The 22,576-nt window shown below is 46.4% G+C and overlaps 1 protein-coding gene across 4 annotated transcripts in view; it reads left to right on the top strand.

Annotated features, from left to right (window-relative positions):
• Positions 1-22,576, top strand: part of jarid2b (jumonji, AT rich interactive domain 2b) — a 97,668-nt gene that overhangs the window by 50,851 nt on the left and 24,241 nt on the right. For 3 of the 4 annotated variants that reach the window (XM_047606074.1, XM_047606073.1, XM_047606076.1), the window contains exons 3-5: positions 5,310-5,436; positions 18,966-19,189; positions 19,887-19,943. In XM_047606074.1, coding sequence (XP_047462030.1) covers positions 5,310-5,436; positions 18,966-19,189; positions 19,887-19,943 — 408 coding nt within the window. The remainder of the gene's footprint in view (positions 1-5,309; positions 5,437-18,965; positions 19,190-19,886; positions 19,944-22,576) is intronic. The other variant, XM_047606075.1, reaches the window with a different exon arrangement.

Below are 22,576 nucleotides of genomic sequence, written 5' to 3'. Positions count from 1 at the left end.
GACAAGCATTGTAGTGTAGTTAGCCGTTTAGATATGTCACAAATTTGAAGGAGATGATATGCAAATATACAATAAAGCAGTGTTTGCTGATTAATTCCTGTCTGATTTAAATAATTATGAGAAAATGTTTTTTTAAAAGCTCAAAATTGGGTCCTTATAACGACGTGGCTCGATCTGCTTTGCAATATTTCAACTTGTGCAGCCATGTATAACACGGAATGGATGTCATCCATCCATCCATCCATCCCCAGCCTCCCCTCCTCTCTCCGTCACCGTGTGTCTGTAGCAGCTATCTGTTTTCCGGGGGGGTGTGGCAGCCTGTCAGTCAGCGGCATGCGTCAGTCCATCACCCCACCCACCCAGCCCTTCCTCCCTGCCCATAACCAGCAATCATGCCATCTCCCCGGGCTGCTTTACCTTTCGCTGCTGGCAGCCGCCTGTCCCCGTGTCCATCACAGTTCCTGCCGCTCGCGCTCGTTTCCCTGCATTATTTAGCAAATGACATTATGCCCTTCTGCATCCCGGCTTCCGCTCATTCCCCCACGCATCCTTCATCCACTCCATCACAGCCACATTCTTCCCCTTTCTCTCCTTTTTTTTTTTTTTTCCCTCCTCCTCCTCCTCCTCCGTATCTCCCTCCGTCCGTTCGTCCTTCCGCTTGCCTCTCCCCCGATGCGGGGTTTCATTACACATCAATAGGACTCTGGTTACTGCCTTCCACCGCAAGCTCATGTCCCCCTTTCACTCTCCCGCTGCTCGGTCTCCACTCGATTGTGTACCTCCACACTCCCTCGACCGTAGCCCTTTTTTTTTTCCTCGCCTCCTTTTTCCTTCATCTGTCTCCCTCTTTCTCACCGTCTCCCGATTTTGTCCTTCCTGTCCTCTGCTCCATCTGTCTTCACTATCTACACTATCTGTCACCCAAAGCCTCCCTCCCTCTTTTTCCATTCTTCCCCCGTCGCCACCCTCCCTTCCTTTCCCTGTCCTGTTTCCCACCCTTCCTCTCCTGTTCTCAGAATCATTCACGCACTGTATGTACGTACATCCCTACGCTGCCATCTCCTTTCCTTTCCTTTCCTTTCCTTTCCTTTCCTTTCCTTTCCTCTCCTCTCCTCTCCTCTCCTCTCCTCTCCTCCCTCTCCATTTCCCTGAGTGCTATTGATGGAGTGGCTGGCTGCTGGCCAGATATCAGGAGAGGCCGAAGAGAGGGCTCCCCGTTTGCCCATTTCTCCGACTGTCCCCTCTCTTTCTCTTGCCGTCTGTCTGCCCACCTCATGACTTGTTGTTCCTACCCGTTTGTATGCACATCATGGCCTTTCCTTCAGCACTCGCGGCGCTGTCACTCTGCTGTCTGTCTGTATTTCCCATGCCGCCAGCTGCTTGCATGACCGGAGTGGCAGCCGTGACAGGAAAAAAAAACAAAAAAACAAAACACTGTGTGGGACCTCTGCAAAAGACGGATGAAGGCGTACCGGTGCAGAGAGGAGGCCAGGGGCTGGTTTAAAGCGAGAGGAATAACAGAATCACAGCGGCTCGAATAAGGAGACTTAACGCGTCGAATCAAGTGAGGCGACTGCGCCTACTCCTCTGTCCTCATGCGCTCTGTTTCCACAACAGCACAAGCCATTACGGGATCCCATCTTTGATGCTTTTGATGCTTCAGATTTATGGCCTTGAACTGGGCAGAGCAGATGCCATGTTTCGGAGCCGCACATTGTTCTTGCGCTTTTGTTCTGGCTTGCGGTGAAGCGCCACAGCGTGGCGCAAGGGCCAATTTTAGACGGAGCGGCAGTATATCTGGGGCTATTTCGAAAACATCTCGCCGGGCCGTCAGTTTTAAAACGTCTGGGAGTGGATATATTGGGGAGTTCTTTGAAGACGCTCGCTTTCTTTGCGTTTCATTTTTAATTGTGCGCAGGCACGCACGATTACTTTAACAGCTTGTAGAAGTTTAGTGCCCTTGTTTACTGAAGAGGAAAGAAAAGAGATTAAAGTCTTCTATAACTTTTGAATTTTGACTGCAATTTGTCCAAAATAGTTTGTTAATGAGATGAGAACAGGCAGACTGCTCCCATATATTTGAGAACCTCGAAACAAGGAAGCACTTTGTCAAAGCTACTGAACCTTTTATTTGATTCCGTTTCCATTAGGACTCGCTTTCAGATAAAGCTTGTGTTTATAAGTGCAATAAAGAGACTATAAGGGCACATTCTGCCACTGATGGTCTCTTCCATGGCTTGAATACTCTGCTATAGTTCTACTTATTACTGCAGCTCACACTAATAGGCTCCTCTCAGCCCTGTGATACGCCATGTTATGCTATGTACCTCTGTTCACTCCCTCTTGCTCTCTCGAGACATCGGGGTGAACGTAGCGCGGCGATGGGCTTAGTTAAGCACGACTAAATCTGATTAAACCCCCCTCCCTCTCACCCCCCCCCCCCCCCACAGGACCAACTATTGGTGATGGCACAGCAGCACGGCCCTCTGCTGCTCCCAGAGTTTAGGATCCGTGCCTCTCCGCCTTCCCTACCCCATCCCCAGTCCTCTCGCTTTCCCAAGATTCCCAGCCCTGCCCCTCAGACGGGCACTCATGTGCGACCAGCATATGTCAAACAACTCTTTGGGGGAACGGAGGGGAGACGGGAGGGGAGGGAAGGAGTGGAAAAAGGGGAAGAAGAGGGGCTGGCAGAATGGGCCTCCGCCTGTTTGTTTGCGTTCTGCGGGGACGTCGCGCGTCAGTCATTTTCTGAGCACAATTACATTTAATGAGCTATTTTGTTTTTGCTCGGGTGCGAATCTCACTGGCAAGACACGGTGCTCAATTTCAGACGAGACTACCATGACTCTATTCGTTTTCCAGGGTCATTTGTATAAATTAGAAAACAAAATGTCTTGATTTGAATCAATCTATGGAATAAGGAATCATTTCATAAATGCAGCTTAATTGAATTCTCCATTGCCCTAAATATACGCTACTAGTCTAAAGTTTGAACACACCGTCTCATTCTATTGAATGAGAAGATATGTCTAAACTTTAGACTAGTAGTGTATATGTATATATTCGAGGTGGGTATTGGGAATGCCTTCACAATACGATACGTATCACGATACGATACATTATTGCGATATATTGCAATATTCTACATAGTTCAACTTTTAAATGCAGCTTAAAATGCAGGTTGTATATATGTACATCAGATGACATGAGTGATAATTCATACAAAAAATATTATTATTCCAAATGATCCATTTTCAATTCATGGTAGTTGCACAGAAAAATTCGGGGCTGAGGCCCAAAACACGACTTTTTCTGTTTCTTTTAATCGATATTGCATGGGAAGAAAAAGTATCGCGATATATCGCCGTATTGATATTTTTTCCCACCTTAGTGTACATGTATTTTTGCTTAAGTATCTTGAGAGGACTTCAAATGAAACTCCTGATTCATTTAAAGCGCACGCACACATGGAAGCCCTTCGTGCAAACCAAGACGTTGTAGGCGGTGATTCACCCCTGGCCTATAGACTCGGAGGCTCCCCAACACCAACATAAAGCGTTGCCAGCAATGCGATGGCCTTACTCATCGCGCCGGCTCTTGTTAACTTCCTGACCGCAGCGATGCTTCTCGTGACTGTACCTCTGCGTTCAGGTGCTGACCTGCCCTGCGTGTGTGGGCATACCCGCTGTTGATGCAGTAATGAGAAAGTGTGACTGTGCGTGTGTTTGCTCATTCAGCCCAAAGCACATTTATCCATCTAAGCTAAATCATACGTTTGAAAAGTCGTTTTTTTTTTCTCTTTTTTCTTAACCTGCTCTACAATCACTCACGTTCCTCCTGGCTCCAACGTTATCATTTGATCTCCCTACTCATTCCCATCCTTCTCAGATGACACAATGCCCGGACTTGTTCGACAGTAGCAGGCCGCCGCTTATCCTAACCCCTGCTCCGCTGTCAAAACTCTCTTAATTTATTTTCTTTACAACACCCTCTATTAAGAGTTTTGCGGTTCGGAGTGAGTGACACATTCCTCCAAGTCGTCAGCCAATGGAATTTCACTGGGAGTGCTGTGAAGCTGCGGGACTAAGACTTGTCAAAGTGGGAAGGTGCTGGTTAATGGTAGCAGAGTTACAAGCTTTCTGTGAGTCATCACAGGTCTTTGTGAGATGCAAGATGAATAATTTATCAATCTGTCAAACCAAAAGTCCAGTCAGGCACAGAAACGGGTCAAAAAAAAAAAGCGCGATGAGTGATTGTCAAACGGCTGCTCACTCGCTCGCATAAACCTCCAGCTTTCATCTCGGCAAAGTGATTTGGCAACAGCCGTGCATTTTTAAACGTGTCACTGCCCCTCTGTCTCCGGTCGGTCTCACTTTCAGCTCCTGTATTATTGTTTATTTTCTTGGTGTCTCTCAAAAGAGACCCGGTTGTTTCCACGATAAGTTTGCTCATTCACGCTCCGCCGTCGATCCAGACAGGCCCGCGCGCCACGTTCCAACAATAGCAAACCCTGCCTATGAGGAAATCAAGCCTTGTGATATCTGTTTAATTTGGTCGTCTCCCTTAATTACCATGGAGTTTCACTCCTCTGTCTGACCTTATTTGAATTCTCTGTGCCTGTTGTTGCTTTTGATTTGAGAATCTGTCTGGGGGCTTATTTTGTTTGTGTGAGTTGCTTCCTAAATATTTAATTAGGGCTCCGTCAATTGGGCTCACTGAGAATGTCAAGTCCGGCGACTGCTGCCCATTGCTTTTCTCTGCCTCTGGCTTGTTTTTTTTTTTTTTTTTTTTTTTCGCATCACGTTAGCCGACGACAACTGCTGCATCTGGGAGAACTGTGGTTGGGAAAATGAACGAGTAACTTTCCGTCCTCGCCGAAACTGCTGGCCCACGTGATGCCGCTGTGGATGTGGCTGTGCGTCATTTCAAGGGCTCATTGTTAGTTTCGAATAATTTTTTAGAACGCGTTTGGCTCGGGAGCTCGATCCGTTTCAGATGAGACATCTACTCTCGTCTCCTGGCTCCTCCGCTGCATCAAATCAGACAGGAAAGCAGAAAGAAGAAGGCTTTATTAACGCTGAAGGAAACCCCTTTCAATCCCCAAAGACTCGATGTATGCTCAACAATATTAGGCCTCACTGACAGTGAACCATGTCAGATATCTGCAGGTGGAAGATTTCGAACAAGTTGGCCGAGCCGGCGCTTGGCAGTGCCCTCTTGAAAAGCTCATTTTGTGTGTGTGTGTGTATGTGCGCGATTTATGTGTGAAGGATGACTCCTTGACTTATTTGCTTGCTTTGTGTTTTCAGGTTCCCTTGCCAACGGGCAGCTGAACGGCTCGGGGTCAAAGGGCAGCCACAAAGATGACGGGTCCTTGCGATCTCAGGGCCTTGACGGGAGTGGAGAGTACTGCGAGGACGGTCCCGCAAAAAAGAGGTGAGACGAGTCACTGAGCCCCCCCCCGTCCCTGTATCGGTGTAGAATTCTGAGGCATTTATATACGTGAGTTTGTAGCAGGAAATGCCGTCGCTGGCACTGTGAGCGTGAATGTGTGAGGTTGGGGGTGTGATGAGAAACTTTTGACACACACACACACGTGTGCGTTATAAATTGTAACGCGGTTTGCCGCCACATGATGCCAGCTGCTTTGAAGTCCCGCTCGTCGTTTCACGCGCGCACGTGCTTCGCCTCCTCTTTTTCTCGTTTGCCGTTCCTGTGTGTCATTTATTTGATTCCACCCCGCCCCCTCGCCCCTCCCCTCCCCGCCGTGCCTGCCACCCAGTCCCGAGCGAAATCAATTCAAAATGTTTCAGAGCTACTTTGTTCTTTTTTTTTTTTTTCCTCTGACTTATAAACTCGCTCCATGCACTCTCGCGGTTGTATTTTCATTCTCTCAAGTGTTTGCAGAAAAGAAATGCTGAGAGAAGAAGTCCGCAACGGGATACGATTCAACAGGGAAATGTAAACAGCGCCACTATTTAAAGAGTCCTGACATCCACTAATGAGCGACCCCCCCACCCCCCCTTCTAACCCGCATCCTTTAACCAGATTCAGTCATTTATAATTATCCGTTTAAGAGAACGCTGCCGCTCTCTTTCAGATGAATCGTATAAAAACTGTAGTTGTTGCCGAGCACAATAAGCCGTTAATTTCGGGCCGGCATGTTTTTTTTTTTTTTTTTTTTTTTTTTTACGAAGGGATTCGTGTAACGCGTAAATTATTGAAACTAATTACGTCTGTGAAAAATAGTCATTTTCAGAGAGATTTGCACAAAACGTCTCTCTGTCTCTCGTGCTGTCTTAGACAAATGCTCTTGGAAAATGATGTAAAGGATCTTTGGAAACTGTGATGCTCCTTCAGCACGGAGCGTTTTTTTTTTTTTAAATCGTGAGCTGGAAACTGTGATTTACGCCAAATCATGCTCTGTAGAGTGTACAGCAGATTAAAAAATGGCTGGTGTGCGTTTCAGCCGCTCGGTCGAAAAAGTTTATTTTTTTATATTTTATATTCTCAAGCAGGCTGTCGGTGGCAGGTGTGTGCGAGCGTCGGCCCATGGCTGCTTAGATGTGCGCGTTGTTTTGTTCTCACACGCACACACGCACACACTGACACGGCATCCGAGCATCAGTGTAAAGCTGGGGGGCGGAGTCTGGGGGCCGGACAGTGGCAGATGTCCTTCTGTAATGAGCAGCCTACACAAGCTCCATTCACAGGGCGTCAAGCACCTGCCCGCGTCCTCCTAGCTGTCATTCGATACTGTAACCTCAAAATCTCAGCGTGCGCCTTACAAGCTTTCATCTACCTGGATTTGGAACAGGTGGCCCCTACGCCCACTGATATTAACACTGATATTAAAGGAGGGCCTTTGATATATATATAATTTATTTTTTTTTACACAAATAGTGGGCTGTGAAATAAAGCATGCAAGTTGTAGACAAGATAGCGAGAGAGTTGTAGTGCGCGCTGATCATGCGGCTTAAATCACAGCAAAGCGAGAGCATTCTCCTCTTTATCAAATAATGAAGGAGAGCACTGCAGGAATAAGGTATAACAAAAGACGTCTTCATATTTCCCCGTGCTCTGATGGCCTGTAGTGCTCCGCGTTGAGTGGGGTTCAGTCAGAGGCCGGCCTGCTCTGCGGTTTTCATTAGTTTACCACACACACACGCACACGCGGTGAGACTGAAAGAAGAAAAGCTCTCTATCTGATGCTAATGAAACGCAAGCCTCGCCAGCGCTTGGCAGTGCCCTCTTGAAAAGCTCATTTTGTGTGTGTGCGTGTGTGCCTGCCTGTGTGCGTGCTTTATGTGTGAAGGATGACTCCGGTGCCCTGGCACGGGTGTCCTGTTCCCAAACAGGACCAACCGCGATGATGCCAGGAGCTCTTACACCTGGCACCGGCCGAAAACAGAAGGGATTTGAGCGGAGGGAAAAGTTTGTGGTGTGTGTGTGTGTGTGTGTGTGTGAGGGAAGGGAGGATGAAGGGATAGAGCGCAGAAAGACCCGGGTGGAGCGTTAGCGGCGGCGAGAGCGGTAGGAAGGGAGGCAGAGACAGAAGGACAGGTGCGAGGTTATTATTTTTTTTTTCCTTTTTTCTTTTTTTTTTTTTTTATTGGCAGGAAGCGGCCCCCTTTAGAAGTCTTTGAGATCAACTCTGTGTTTGCCTTCCCATGCTCCTGAGATTGGTAGAGAGACTGGCAGCACATCCACGCAAACATGCCAACTCATTGTAGACCCCCTTTTACCAGCATGACCATATTCTCTAAATGGGGTTCCCCTGCCAAGCTCAGGCACACACTCGCGCGCGCATGCACACACACACACACACACACACACACTCACAACTCGGCTCTGTGTCTTCACTGCCATGGTTTACTGACCCAGTTATATTCCCGTACTTCTGCTCCGCTCCCGTATTTGATGCAGTGAAACAGCTCTCTGTGTGTTTACCTGCCACTACTCGAGATAACTCCCACAACAGACAGGCTTTTGTTTAATTTTAAAAGATTCCCTGCGTTGCCCGGGATGCAAGTTCAGTGGTAAACCATGCCGCCGTCACGGGAGGTTCTTCTTCAGCAGGCTGTCATGGCTTTCACACTTAGTCAGCGTTGCATAAGTCTCGTTGCCTCCTAAATGAAATGAGTAAATCAGTCTCTGGTATTTTAATTTCGCATTACTACTCTCGCGGGGCGCGATCATAACAGGAATCCAGAGGGTTTTATAAAACAAACAAAAAAATAATAATCATGGCGTGAGTACACGAAAAAACGTGTTAAATATAATGAATTTAATTGTTTTTAACCTATAAATGTAGATGAATAAAGTTTTCGGTGAATCTTGAATGCGGGAGCAGCTACGTAAAAAGATGCACCTCGCGCCAGCTCATCTGCATAAGGCTTGAGGGAGACTCCAACAGCTTCACTCAGTTGCCGTGAAAGCGAACAGAAACTTCTGAGGCGAAGTGAGGATCAGAAGTTGAGTGCTCCTCTTAAACAGACTTCTCAAGTTCATTTCTGCGCTCTCTCCCTCTCCGTCTCTCTCTCTCTTTTCTTTTCTTTTCTTTCCCCCCCGTCCCTCTTTTCTCTCTCTCCCTTTCTTTCCCGAACCCCACTTTTGGCTCTCTTTGAATCTGTTCCCTCTGTTGTCTCAGCCAAGACACACACTCAGCTGCTGCCGCTTGTTTTGTTTCGACTTAATGAATGCCAAGTGTGTACACACGCAGACGCGCTCGCACTCACACACACTCGTCTTGTCTGGCATAACCAATGACTCTTGTCAGTAATGCATAATCACCGTTTCCATTTATGAGGGATTACATGCATGTGCGTGCAGACCTGCGCACACACAGCGAGAGTCTGCTTTAATAGAGGGCCATAATGTGTCTATTGATTTTAGACGGTATTGCGAGGCGGCCTATATGCCGCGCAACACCGAGCCGTATTACCGACACCTAATAGATAAATGAATACAAACAAACACTCATCCTTACATTTAGTCTTGGCTAATGTAATGTGACAGCTAATGCACTGTCAGGTTGTATTTAATAATGGGTTCGGCTGCTTCCACGCACGCAGCGCACATTCAGATGCGGATAAAAGGCAAAGCCGAGCTCTTAGGAAGTTTCAAACACTATTAAACCCCACGTCTGTCCTTATTCTAATACACTTTAAATGGCCTTTGATAGTTTTTTTTTTTCTCCCCTCTCCTCCCGTCTCCCCTTTCCTTCGACAGTGACTCTGCATGTCACTTTGCAAAGTCTCCCATAAACTCTCGTCTCATTGTTGCCTCTCTGCTGCAGCTTTGCGAAAAGCCCCTGGAATGGCAGGGAGAAGGAGCATTAGCCATCCACCACTGTGCCTAATGTCACTCAACGCACCAGCACGCTCCCATAATCACTGCCAAACACAAATGTGATTGTCGCATGGATGGAGCTTATAAAACCGATGCAGCGCAATCTAAATGCTTCGGGGGATTTGCTGTACGCTGGAATATTTCAGTCAGGTGCAACCCGAGAGTGTCGTCTCTCTTAGAAATATGTTTTTGTGGCTCCAGACATATGTATTGCCAAGGGTCATACTCCGATGAGGCATAACATTATGACCACCTTCCTGATTGCGACTCATCGGAGAATGGACATGGGCCTCCTGAGGGTGTCCTTTGGGTCCTATGGGTTGAGGGGAGGGGCCTCTGAAGAACAGGCTTGTTCCACTGCGTCCCACAGATACTTTGGTTCCAGTAAATTTGGAGTCGTTCCTGAGCCGCGTGGGTGCTACATGTCTAAACAACATCCACGTGAATGCCAGGTCCAAACCAGCAGAACTGGCAGAACGTTCAGTTGAAGTTTGTGGCTGATTGGTGTATGTCTTAGGAGCTTAGAGGAACAAGACATTTTTAAGCATATCTGCAGATATCGCATGCAGCAGATCTCAATCTGGTAATCTTTAAATTTGTCAAAGTGAAGATTGATCCGTTGGAAACAGTCGGTGCATGTAGGGGTTTGCATACAAAGCTTCGTGGATAATACATAGTTTTGTTTAAAAAAATTTCTGCTTGGTTTTTCGCTTGCACTACAGGATGCCAGGGTAACGTCTGCAGAAACTCAGAGCCACGTATGCACGTCCACTCATTCTTTAATTGCTTTAATCGTTTGTTAGTCTCACGACTTCAAGTGGGTCCGCTGAAGGTCTGCGTATTGGACTCTGGGTTAATTAGACTGATTGCTAAGCACAAACAGCGCCATCTCTGATATTTATTGACCCAGCCTGGCGGTGGTCACTCCACTCCCATGGGCGAGTACAAGGTCTAAGGTCACAGGGTTTGAGTTCAGCGTGTGTTGTGAAGGTTTGGGGGTGGGGAGGTGGTGTCCGGATATTGCCCTGGAGCGTTGGACCTTGACTGCTAACAAAGATTACATTTAGTGTCCTCCTTAGCCATGAGGAAAAAAACTTTAGGTGAGCTAAGATAGAAACAGTTTTTTTTAATAAAATCGGTGATATTTAGTTTAAGTGTAGCTCCACTTGTGCATTAGCATTTTTAAAAGTAACAAAGGGGACAATGGGTGACTTCCATCTGACCTAATATAGCATTTATATATTCACGGAGATACAGCTTAGCTTTATCTATTGTCAAGATGTCTTTTCTCTCCACATCTGCCTATCATACCATCTCCCCACTCATCCTTTCACTCCCCAAAAAGGAGAAAGAGGTGGGGGTTATATTTAAATGAGCGAACAGGCCCTGCTATCTTGAATGAATATCTTATTGTAACTGCTTAAAGCATATAGCTGTCACAGTTCCACTGGGACGAGCGCATTTACAAACACGCCTCCTCAGTGACTCTGTCGTACATTTATCTTGATGTCAATGCAAAGATGTTGAACATTTCCGACCATACGCTGGTGCGTACGTCACTATCGGGGTTATTATGAGCTCCTGTTTGTAACAGTTTCCAGACTCCTCCGTACATCTATTTGTCGCCACGGCAGCCTTGACTCGCCGGTTAATGACGGCCGTTTATTTGCGTTCGCTGCGCACACGCCACTCCGGGTATATGCGGCCGGGGTCCGTGGAGTGGAGTGTTTGCATATGTGAAGGTCACGGGGTTGCCGAGTCGCGCCATCTCTCTTCTAAATGCGCGGAGACAGAAAAGCAATAAACACACCGAGTTTAGCGAGCGCTCACTTAGGACTGTTTACGCTGAACACTCATCATCCATTTTCAGGGTTTGTATTGGGGGAAACTGGGGCATTACACAGAAAGGTTTTTTTTACGAGCTCAGGTTTTGCACTTTCAGCCTCCGTAGTTGGTCCACGAGGGCTGAAAAATTAAACGGCAGCCGATTTATTTTCCTCAATTAACGGTTCGTTCCGTGCAATCTGGGAAACGTTTGGTGTGTACGCTTAAACATAGTTGCTCTGGAGCCTTGTTTCTTTTCATGCGGGTGCCCTGGCGCTCGTGTTCACACGTGCGCACGGTGTTAATTATGGTACGATCGCCGCTCTCAGAACTGCATTTAGACGACTTAAAAATACCTTCGCAACTTGTGCTCCTTAACGCGTAATAAAAAAAAAAAAAAAAAAAAAATCTGCTGACAGATTGGATCTGCACAAGGACTCGCAGAAATATATCCGCGGCAGACAGAAGAGTAGACGGGCACAGATTAAACGCATACACTCTTTGTGGAGATTAATCACTGCATATAAACATTCATAACCTTTTCCCTCTTGTGCACATAAACAATTGCATTTGTGTTTCTCTTATGTGGACCAAATTGACTCTCTCACACACACGCGCACACACACACGCTCGGAGCCAGCTGCGGTGAGGTAGTGTTTTATCAGGACCATGTGGACCATCTGGAGCCAATTAATGCAGCCCCTAAGGTACAGACTCTGGATCAGTGCGCTTCTCCTCAAACTGTAACCTTTACCGTGGGGAGAGAACACAATGTCTGAGTGTAGCCCGGCCCTCGCGACCATATCTGTCAAGCTCTGGGAGACACTGTGACACAAGGTCTCCTCGAGTCGGACGTGCCGCATTACTGTGAAACGCTAAAAAAGCGGTAGCCAGGGTTTGAATGTCTGACATATCTTGAGGGTTGCTTATTCTTGGAAATAATTGGAGAAAATAATTGTTTTTTTTTTCTGGTGCATTTCTTTCCCGCTGACTGCTTTTCTTTCGGTTCGTCCTCCCTGTTTAGCTGTGTGGAGGTTTGGAACAAGTTTGGAACACAGATAAACAATTATTTTCCAATTAATAATGCATTTTGGCATCGCTGCCGACTTTTTCTATCCAAAGAGCTTCTCTGCAAATTGAGAGAGAGCGTCGTGCTTTAAAAGTGCACAAATCAACACGAGGCCTCAGTGGCTCACGTTTCCCTTTCTGGCCTTGTCCAAATATCTGGTTACAGCGGTACGGGGAAGGGCTGAAACCAAACCACGCTGTGACTGACCCTCATAACAGCCCGCGCTCTGCTGCGGAGGACTGCTCTTCTGCAAGGGACGTGGTGTGCAATGTTTGACCTCAGGTCGCACATTAAGCTGCTCGGGTGTTCTGTGCGTCGCTCTGTTCGCTAATTCATTTGAGGGGTCAGCCAGCAATGCTGCATTTGGTGAAACATCCGATGTCGACCTAGAAGAGATCACATTGGTCCAGGAGCTGTCTGCCTAACACACAGTTTACATTGTAACCGTGCTGGTGTTGTGTAACTACCTACACTAGGTACATAATATCTGTATATTCAATAGTCATGTTTTCTATTCCACAGTCCGACTTATGTTTACACTTATATTCCATATTCATATACTGTTTATTTTAGTTTTTTACTATTCGTACAAGGCATCTTAGAAAGCTGAAACAAAATCCTTGACTTGTGTTCTGTTCTGTTTTGTCCATAAAATTAAATTTTTGGCTTCAGATTTGTCTAATTCTAGTACTAGTCTTCAGCTTTGACTTCAGATCTTCTAACAGGCTCGGTATCTGGTGTTGGTTACTCATATCAAGCTCAGTTTCACCCATTAATCCAAATCCAAATGTGTTATTAATCTTGAGACATCCATAAAAAAACAGATTAGCTCCAACCCCGAGTGTCTGTCTCTCTGCTTATCCCGTTGCTTAAAGCCTGCGCTTGCTCGTATGCTGCCTTCATCAATATTTCATAGATGTAAAGAACTGAAACATGCTGAGCCAAGGACTCGCTCAATGAATCAAACGCACATGGGAGACTAGTTTTCCAAGTGTCAGGCCCGCTTAATTGGCATTTAACAAATCTTCTTTTGCGTCTATTATTCTGCTGTTTGTTATTATACGTCTTCTATGCGCAGCTGAGTCGGAGCGCCGCTTACATAAATCGGCTGTTGTCAGCGCTGTGAAAACGCGCACATGTGCTTCGTCATCTAGCTTCGCTGCACTCTGCACCCCGCTGATGTGGCTGACAGTGGGCTGGTTTAAGGAGCTGGTTTCAGGCCGAACGTTTTCTTTTCTGAGATGCTTCTCTCCCACGCTCGGGGGTTATCGAGTTATTGACCGAGTGTGAAGTAGAAACCGAGTTTTTCGCTGGCTCCCCTCCACCTGGCGGAGGTCGGAGATAAGGGTCAGAGGCTGATAAACACCACTGGAGCTTGTATCCAGTGTCGCTTCGGCGGGGCAGACTGGCAGTGCGCCATCCGGAGCGGGCTTTCATCCCCGCGCTCCTCTCTCAGGGGGGGAAGGAATCCGGCGTGTTGCGTACGGCGCAAAGGTGCAAACACAAACCGGTTCTTATTGACCCGAGGAGTTGCTGTGTAGTTGGTTGCACCAACTGTAAATCCAAAAAATAAAAAATCGCTGATCCACAAGGAGCAACTGACACAGATGGGATTATTGACAAGAAGGCTACTTGGCCCTGTGAGGTTAGCTTAGCCTAGCTTATAGGGTACGTACCGTCAGACATACAGATGAATGCTGTAGATCAGGGGTTTACGTTTTTCAGGTCAAGGACCCCAAACTGATGACAAGATGAAGTAGGGACCCCCTACCTACTATATGTGTTCCATATTAAACCTTAGTGCTGTTTATAAATATACATTATGGTGGCTGTGCATCTGCCGTAAACATACATACCTTTACCTTTAAACACAGCTAAATGTAGTAGGGCACTGTTAGCTTCTCTTCTGCTAATGCTACAGCGTGCCTCTGGGATTTCACCTGGGGAGGCTCTCGGCCAATTGAGGGAAACCTGACAGAGGCGTTTAATGCGCGGCCTCGTGATTGGCCCAGCAGCGATAAGGGCGGGGCCTACTGTGTACAGGAGGCTTAGATTGACAGGTCTCGGCTTGTGTAGCGCTCTGTGTGAAACGGCGCTCTGTTGAGACAGCTGCTGCATCGCTGAATGAGTGAAGTGCTGATTGAGATTGGATTTGTTGTTAATGCGCATTTAAACAAATTCAGTTTCTTGAGCCAGCCCTGCAGAAACCCCGTGGACCCCCCGAGGGGTTGCGGACCCCTTGTTGAAGGCCTACGATGTGAAGGGAAAAGTCCTTCCTTCTTAGCAGTTCCCATGGAAATGGACTTCGCTAGGAAGGATTCTGGTTAGACGGAGACAGAAGAAGGGAGCCTTTGATTGACAGGCTGCACGTGTGATCCATGTCGACTGTCCACAGCCGTTTGCTTTTTCAGTTGAGTGAAACACATTAAACTGTGTCATCTTTGTCCGGGGCTCGCTCTTCCCTCATGGCGGTGTGTATATATGGTGACTAGAAATCGCAAATGGCTCCCCTCCTTTCTTCTTCTTTTTTTTTTTTTTCCTCCGTCTTCCTTTGCTGCGATTTCTGGCAGACAGGGTCGTCAGATTCTCTCACTCTGCCTCTCCGCGAGATAATCAATGCTCTCGCGCCTACGGTGGCATGTGTAATATTAGACATTAGAGCAGGCCTTTGAAGGGTGGATGGCTGAGGGGGTAGCAGGAAGGAATGGAGGGAGGAAGGGATGGATGATAGGTGGATTAGAAAGGGATGAATGGAGACATCCTGCTGTAATCTCTTTGCTTTTTCTGCCGCTATTGGATCTCGGTTTGCTCCCCCCCCCCCACTCCCGCCTGAGTCTCTCCGGCTCTCCTCTCATTCTCCCTCAATCAAGGCAATCAGTCTAATTTTAACTTGCGTAAGCTTCACTTTCCTGCCGTGGCACCATACCAATGAGTATTCTATAGCTCAACACGCCTGGGAACATAGTGTACCCTAACTGCTCGTCTCACACACACACACACACACACACGCACACACACGCCTCCAGCGGGCAGACGGAGGGCTAAATCAGGGGCTCACGTTACCACTCAGCGGCAGCACTTACAAAAACAGTCATGTCACTGCAAATTGTTCCCATGTTGATTTCTCATTATTTACCCGTTCCGTTTGTTGTGCGTCAGCTACGCCAAAGCCTTTCCCGTGCATGCATGTTTCATCATCCCCTCGTCTGTAACCGCTGAGGAGATCCAGCGCTCTCATATTTTTTTTGGGGGGGGGGGACTTCGCAGCCGTGCCACAATTTCAGAGGAAATGGTTCGAATTACTGTAATTGTTTTTTCATTCTCTAATTTCCACCTTAATAATGGTAATGACGCTAATCCTGGTTTGCCTCGAGGACTGAATTCAGAGAGGAGAGCTGCCTGTCATTTTATGAGTAAATACTTACTGCAGTCATTGTCACGTTTTCCTGTTCCTGTGCTTTTAACTGTTCTTCTAACCCTGCGTTGGCACATGACAAGTGGAGGAGTTCTGCTCCAATTAGCCACGACTCTGCTGCAGACCATTAAAAGAAAAAAGATTTTCACGTTTTCCAATAATTGCCGTATTACCCATTTGTATATTCAGTGATAGTTCGACTTTGGGAAAGGCCCTCCGGTACGTCTCCCATGTTAGTTAATAGGTAACAGATAACCACAGATCAGGGAGGGATGACACGCGGCTCATCTGAAGAGGCTGCAGTCGACTGTCTAGACAGGATGTAGGAGGAACTCCGCTTTATTAGCTCATCGCTCTCTGTCCTCATTCTTTTGAACATTTGCTTGTGCTTCGCGTATGTCGTCATGCTACCTGTTTTTTCTTTTTTTTTGGTGGATCGCATTCATCTGAGCAATAAAGCTATCCAAAGTTCAGGTTACCAAAGACGAGAGAGCTCAACCTCCCCCTCTGCCTGTCACTATGGAGAAAGCAAACAGTGAATTTATTCGACACCAGTTTGGTTTGATCAGGCCCCATTTTGAACATGTGACCGTGGTTATGTCTGCAGCACTGCAGTCTGTTTAGAAATTAAATGTTTTATTGCTGCAAAACGAATCGGTGCACGCAGCCATTAAAATGGTTCAGTGACACTGGAAGTAATGTATGTAGTTGATATGAGAATGTATTACATGATAGAGATAGACTGTAGATCACAGGTCTTTAACGTTTTTCAGGCCATGGACCCACAAACTGATGGATTTAGTAGGGACCCACTACCTACTATATGTGTTCTCTATAAAACTCAGCCTAGTGATATTTATAAATATACATTATATACATACATTTTACATCCGGTATTAATCTATCCCTTATCCCTTTACGAAAATAGGTTGGATTCATGTTAATATGCATTTAAAGAAATTTGCGGAAAATTAAAAAAGAAATGCATAAAAAACATCCAATCAACCAAAGATTTTGTAACTCCCCCTCCAGTGCCCCCTAGGGGTCGCGGACCCCCTGTTCAAGACCCATGTTGTAGATGATAGAAAACAAGAGACTGAGATTTATCTTATTTATTAGCAGAGATGACATTTAGTTCGGTGTTAAATGTCAATGCTCATCTACATCTGTGCACGCACTTCAGTTGCACTGTGTTAAATCCTGACTTGGCCGTGTGCAGTTCAGACTTTAGACTTTAGATTATCTTCATCTTACACATTTTTTAAGCCATGTCGCCTCCTTCCTCCTCTTTCTCTCTCTATCTCCCTGCCCCTCCCACACTCCTTCACACTTCATCCTGGTGTGTGTGCAGATCAAGCGAGTAAATGTTTCACGAGGGCTTGAAGTTGGGTACAAGTGTGTGTTTTATCTCTTTGTGTGTGTGTGTGTGTGTGTGTGTGTGTCTGTGTATATATATGTATGTTCTGTGTCTCTCCAGTCGGGCGACAACAAAAGGCCCAGCCCAGCAGCACAGTGTGAACAAACAAAGAAATGGCTTTACCTCTTCCACTGCTCACATTCATTGGTCTCCTCCTGCTGTAAATCTTCTATAACTCGCCTTGAATATATTTACATTTTACTTAGTGTTTTTTTTTTTATTACTCTCCCTCCCTCTCTGTGTTTGCTTTCTCAAACTGGTTGGGAAACTCAACGACTCAACATTGGGACTTATTGCTATTTTTGTTTTTATTTTTTTTTCCCTTTTCATGTTTTTCAGATAAATCACAGCCTTGTCTGTAGTGACACATGTCCCCATTGTGTTGTTTTGCATGAATAGTCATGTTCTTTGTGCCTGTTGTTACTCAGGGGATGATTTTTTTTCTTTTTTTTTTTTGACTACATGTTACCCTCTCGTATTTTGTCAGGATTTTGTGTTGCCGTGCAAAAATAAATCAAAGCAAATGAGCTTAAACGCGTTATTGAATTTCAGCGTATGGAAAAGCCCGAGCTGATCATTTTCGAGGCCGACTGTAAACAAACCTCAAACAATCGTTCCCACACCTCGCCGCTAAACATAGCGCTTTGGCGTTGCGCGAGCAATCACCTCCCAATTTCTCACATATTGAGCTTGCACCCGTGTCAGGGCAGGAAATTGACACGTTTTGACTCTGCGCTGTTCTCTGATTGGAGTGTAATCGGAGCTCGCCACCTTCCAGCGGCTGCGCCAAATGCATTGTGGGTGTTCTCCAGACATGATCCTATCTTTCCTCGCACCGGTCCGGTCTGCAGCAAATTGACAAATAATACCAGGATATCACATTGCTTCTATCACTACTCGTCAACATTTATAGCGTCGCTCGTGCTCTCACAGACACGGCAGCGCTAATCGATTGAGACCACTTGCTGCTTCATGTGGCCCCTTGCCGTCTAGGGCTTTTACGGCTCGTGTGTGTGCGCGCGCTCGCGCCTACATGTTAAGTGTCTCCGAGTCCATTGCCTTCTCTCAGACATCCACTTCTTTAATATTCTGCTCTTCCCCTCGCCTCCGCCGACACACACTGTGAAATAAAGAGAGAAAAGAGACAAGCGGAGAGGAAAATGAGAGAGACATCTCAAAGGCTTTGTGCGCCGCGGAGGGAAGCGAGCACAATGTAGAGGCGAGAAATAAAATGGTGGAAAGCGACGACGAGTCAGGGAAAAAAAAAATTAGAGGGGATGAAGAAAGTTTCTGCTGCCCCTCACGGCGCAGGGCTGTGTCTTATAAACAGCTTTATCTTTCACTGGTGCTCAAGGGAAATAAAAAAAGAAAAAAGAAAAAGGGAACTATCACACATATCACACGTGTGAGCATCTGTGAATCTTTATGTGTCATTCACACACTCACTCGGTCTCTGAGTGACCGTGTCAGCCGGTGACGGTTTGTGTGGGTGCCCGCGCACCCAAGTGACGGGCTCTCACCCATGTACGTGCACACACACACAGACGCACAAAGTAATCAATTCTTCACTACGGGGTAATTGTTTCAGCAAACCGCTCTGCAGTGAGACAATAGCCATAGGGCCACAGTAATAAAAGATGACAGAGTGGTTGTTCAGGTATGGAAAAGAGCAGCGTTGTCATTTTGATCAGCTGCCGACTGCTTTGCCTGTAGCTAAGCCGCATGGGAACGGTGCTCAGTTACCGGTATCGGTTCACGTGTGTTTTTCAGGTTTATTTGTAACGATGTATTAGAATATTGTTTGAAATCCGCTTGATTTGTTGTTCATAACTCTCCGTCTCCATGTGAGCTGAGGATTAAATCTGTTTTTCTTTCTTTCTTCTTCTCAGGCCTCGGCTCCAGGCCCAGAGGAAGTTCGCGCAGTCGCAGCCCAACTCCCCGAGCACCACGCCCGTCAAAGTGGCCGACCAAGGCAGCCTGAGCACCGGCCTGGCCACCGTGCCATCCACGTCCCTCTCGTCGCTCTCCTCCTCATCCCTGTCCTCCTCCATCCAGGACCTTTCCCGACGCAAGCCCAAGACGGAGGACTTCCTCACCTTCCTCTGCCTCAGAGGTAAGGCACGGCGGAGTGGTAGCAGATGGAGACATAATTACATGCGCACCTACAGCTAGCGGCGGAGCGGGAGGGATGTTGTCTAACAAGAAAACGGCCGATACGCCTTGTTTTAATAGTTTTTTTTTTTTTTTTTGTAATGTGGACACCCATGTAGTACGTAGACCTATTTGGCTCAACGCATGACGCGTGTGAAAATGCTTATGTAAGCAAATGACGAGAATAGTTTTGTTAAGTCAGGGTTTGATCACCCTCCAGCCACTCACATCCACACACACACACACACACACACACACACACACACACTTTGCGGCTAACTACTGCATGCTCGCCCAAGGCTAAGATTATCCTGCATTTCATCAGCTCACACATCTCCCCCTCCTACCTTTCAACGACTGTCTGTCTCTTTAACACCCTCACCACTACAGCAGCTGTTTGCGCGCAGAATGCAGCACGAGACGCGGCGCAGGTTCACCGACACTACGCGGCGCCTCCGATGTCACGTGAACCGTAAAAGCCGCCGCAGTTCAATTAGCAGCGGGTTTACAGCTCGCCTTTGTCTCACACAGCGGCGTTATTTATTCAGGGTTTCTTAACGGGTGGGTGGGTGGATGGATGGGGGGGCAGTCCCTTCGACACTTGCTGTAACTAAACAAGTCCGGTTCTTTTTTTTTTGTTTTTTCTTCCTTTCCTTTAGAGCCTGGGTCTTCAACGTTTTTCAGGCCAAGGACCCCCAAACTGATGGACAGATTAAGTAGGGACCCACTACCTACTATATGTGCACTATACAAAACTCAGCTTAGTGCTATTTATAAATACACATTGTTATTATCGTTTTGCATTCATTATTAAGCTATTCAAATAATGCACAGGTTGAAATATTCATTTTTTTATTAGACTAGACTAGACTAGATAACATCTAATGCCTCCGTTTATAAAATATGTTGGATTCATGTTAATGTCTATTTAAAAATATTTAAATTTTGGGAGGAAAAATTAAAAAAAAAATGTATAAAAAATGTTTAATCAACCAAATATTTTGCAGTGCCTCTGCGGACCCCCAGTTTAAGCTATATGCTTTAGAGTTGATGAAGGACTCATGTTACTTATGATCTATGCTCTGCTGTCCAGGAAACAGAGGAAACGGCCTCTCCAGTGCCAGGACACTGCACAAAGTTGATGTTCTGCTACATCTTAAAAATGCTTAAAAGTAAAATCCTGCTTACTTATATGCTAAAAGATAAAATATGCATGTGAGAAATCCATACTTTATGAGACTGACTTGCAGAAAACTGCAAGGAGATTTTAAGGTTTAAGGTTGATGTAACATTCACAAAGATGTTACTGGGCAGGAAATACAACAGTAACCTGTATTATGTAATAGACAAAATGATTCCTTGTTGCTCCCTGATCAGATTTGACATATTGTGCGTGGATTGGCATTAGAGGTAAATGATTACATCGACGGCCCCACCCCCCTCCATTTCACTCATGTATCCGTCTCAAATCAAAGTAGAAGGAGCCTGAATAATAAGAAAACGTTTAGGACTTTACTTTCTCAAACAACCTTGGCCGTGACTTCTCTTTGCCACCTGCGCTTAATCCTCTGTTGAACGTCCCGCCCTTCCTTTCTCCCCGAAACATGTCCCCGCAAACCACGATGAATTCCTCTGGAAGACGAGACGCCCTTTCTTCAGATTAATTTACCCTTATCTTTATTAACCTCTGGCCATCTTGCAAAGTAGGCTCCGAGACTCGGGAGAGAAGAATTCAGATTCAAGTCTGCCGGGACGTCGTCGTGGCTGTATGTTGCTATTCTGAGGAGAATGCTCCTATTATGGAACGTCGTTTTAACCTCGCAGGGCTCACTCAAGAATGTATAATTGGAGGTTGCTAAAACTGACTGAAGGCTTCGGTGCGAGGGGCCTTGATTTGAATATATAGGCCACGGTGTTACATAGGCTAATGATATAATGTCCCATATACTTTGAAGATTATTCCCAGCCCTGGCCTCTGAGCTGACTCCGCCCCTACACGGGCGCAGTGGCAGACTAATGAGGAGTAGGTGACTGGTCTTGAATCAGTTTTGCTGCTTGCCGTCCTTTTAATTAAGCTTAGAGTTGATGCATAGTTGACGATTTCTGCAAGGCCTCCTCCTGCTAATTTTAGAGCTAGGCTGCAAAGCTAAAGATCGAACGGTTCGCTTTAGCTTTTTTCCCACCCTGCTTTACCGCTATATTTATGGTGGCCTTTTTATTTGTGTGTGTGTGTTGCATCCATGCTGTGAGGATGACATTTTCCTTCGCAGGGCTTCTTCTGCTCCGTTTTCCCCTTGGCCTCTCTTGTGACCCATATGCGGGGACCCTTACCAAGAGAGGGACATGGGAGAATGTCAGCAGGGCCCTTGAGGTTGAGCCTGGGAGGGCGTGTGTCCAAGCGTGTGTGTGTGTGTCTGTGTGTGTGTGTGTGTGTGTCTGTGTGTGTTTGTGTGAGTGCAAATCCACGTTAACCAGCGACGTCGCCTGTCCTGCTTATCTCCCGCGTGCCATCGCGTCTGTGCGTGATCGTGTGTGTCCGAGACATCTGGCTAATCTTTTCAAAGAGACCCGGGGTCTTTGATATCATCTGAACCACAAAATTTAAGATCCTGATACCTGTCCGCGGTGATGTGACCGCCGTCCTTCATGTCGGAATCGGGACCTAAATTATGGAAATGTCAAATTCCATCATTTCAGTTTGACATTTTTAATTTTTTATTTTGTTGTTGTTGTCGTCGTTGTCTTCATGTTTTGAAGTTGTAGCTGTGGAAATAAGTGACATTTTTGCCCTAGAACCTCATCAGTGGGGACTTTATGGGACTTGTCTCAGGTTAAATGTTCACAAAGTGTAAACACACATTGTCTGTCTCTTTCACACACATACGGCACACACACGCACACACACACACCACACACCCACTTCACTGTTTGCTTACCTTATCTGGCAAACATTACGCATCCACCTCAAAGCCTCCTATTCATCACCCATTCTGACAGCTACATAAAAGCAGTTAAAACATGAAGGATTTGAGGTGATAACGTGAGTCGGGGGAGGGGGGACGAGGGGGGGCAAAAGAAACAAATGTTGTGAAAGCAGACCTCTCGGGCCGTTCCTTGTTGTGAAATCCTAATGTAAGTTTTCGTCATTCCGCATGTTGTTTGTTGCTCCACTCTACATCCAATCCGACTCTTGTAATTGACAACATCTTACTCTTCTGGGATGATGGTAATGATTTGGCTAGCTGCTGGTGGTGGCTGCATCTGGGGAAAAGTTATTTTTAATTCCTCCGGTGCGTGGGGCCAGCGAGGTTTGCCCGATTATTCTGATGCAACGTGGGAGTAACCGGAC

Source organism: Mugil cephalus, chromosome 14 (genome assembly GCF_022458985.1).
Source record: "Mugil cephalus isolate CIBA_MC_2020 chromosome 14, CIBA_Mcephalus_1.1, whole genome shotgun sequence".
In the NCBI taxonomy this organism is placed as follows: domain Eukaryota; kingdom Metazoa; phylum Chordata; class Actinopteri; order Mugiliformes; family Mugilidae; genus Mugil; species Mugil cephalus.
The sequence above is the reverse complement of the archived record's forward strand: the minus strand, read 5'-3'. Positions and strand labels throughout refer to the sequence as shown.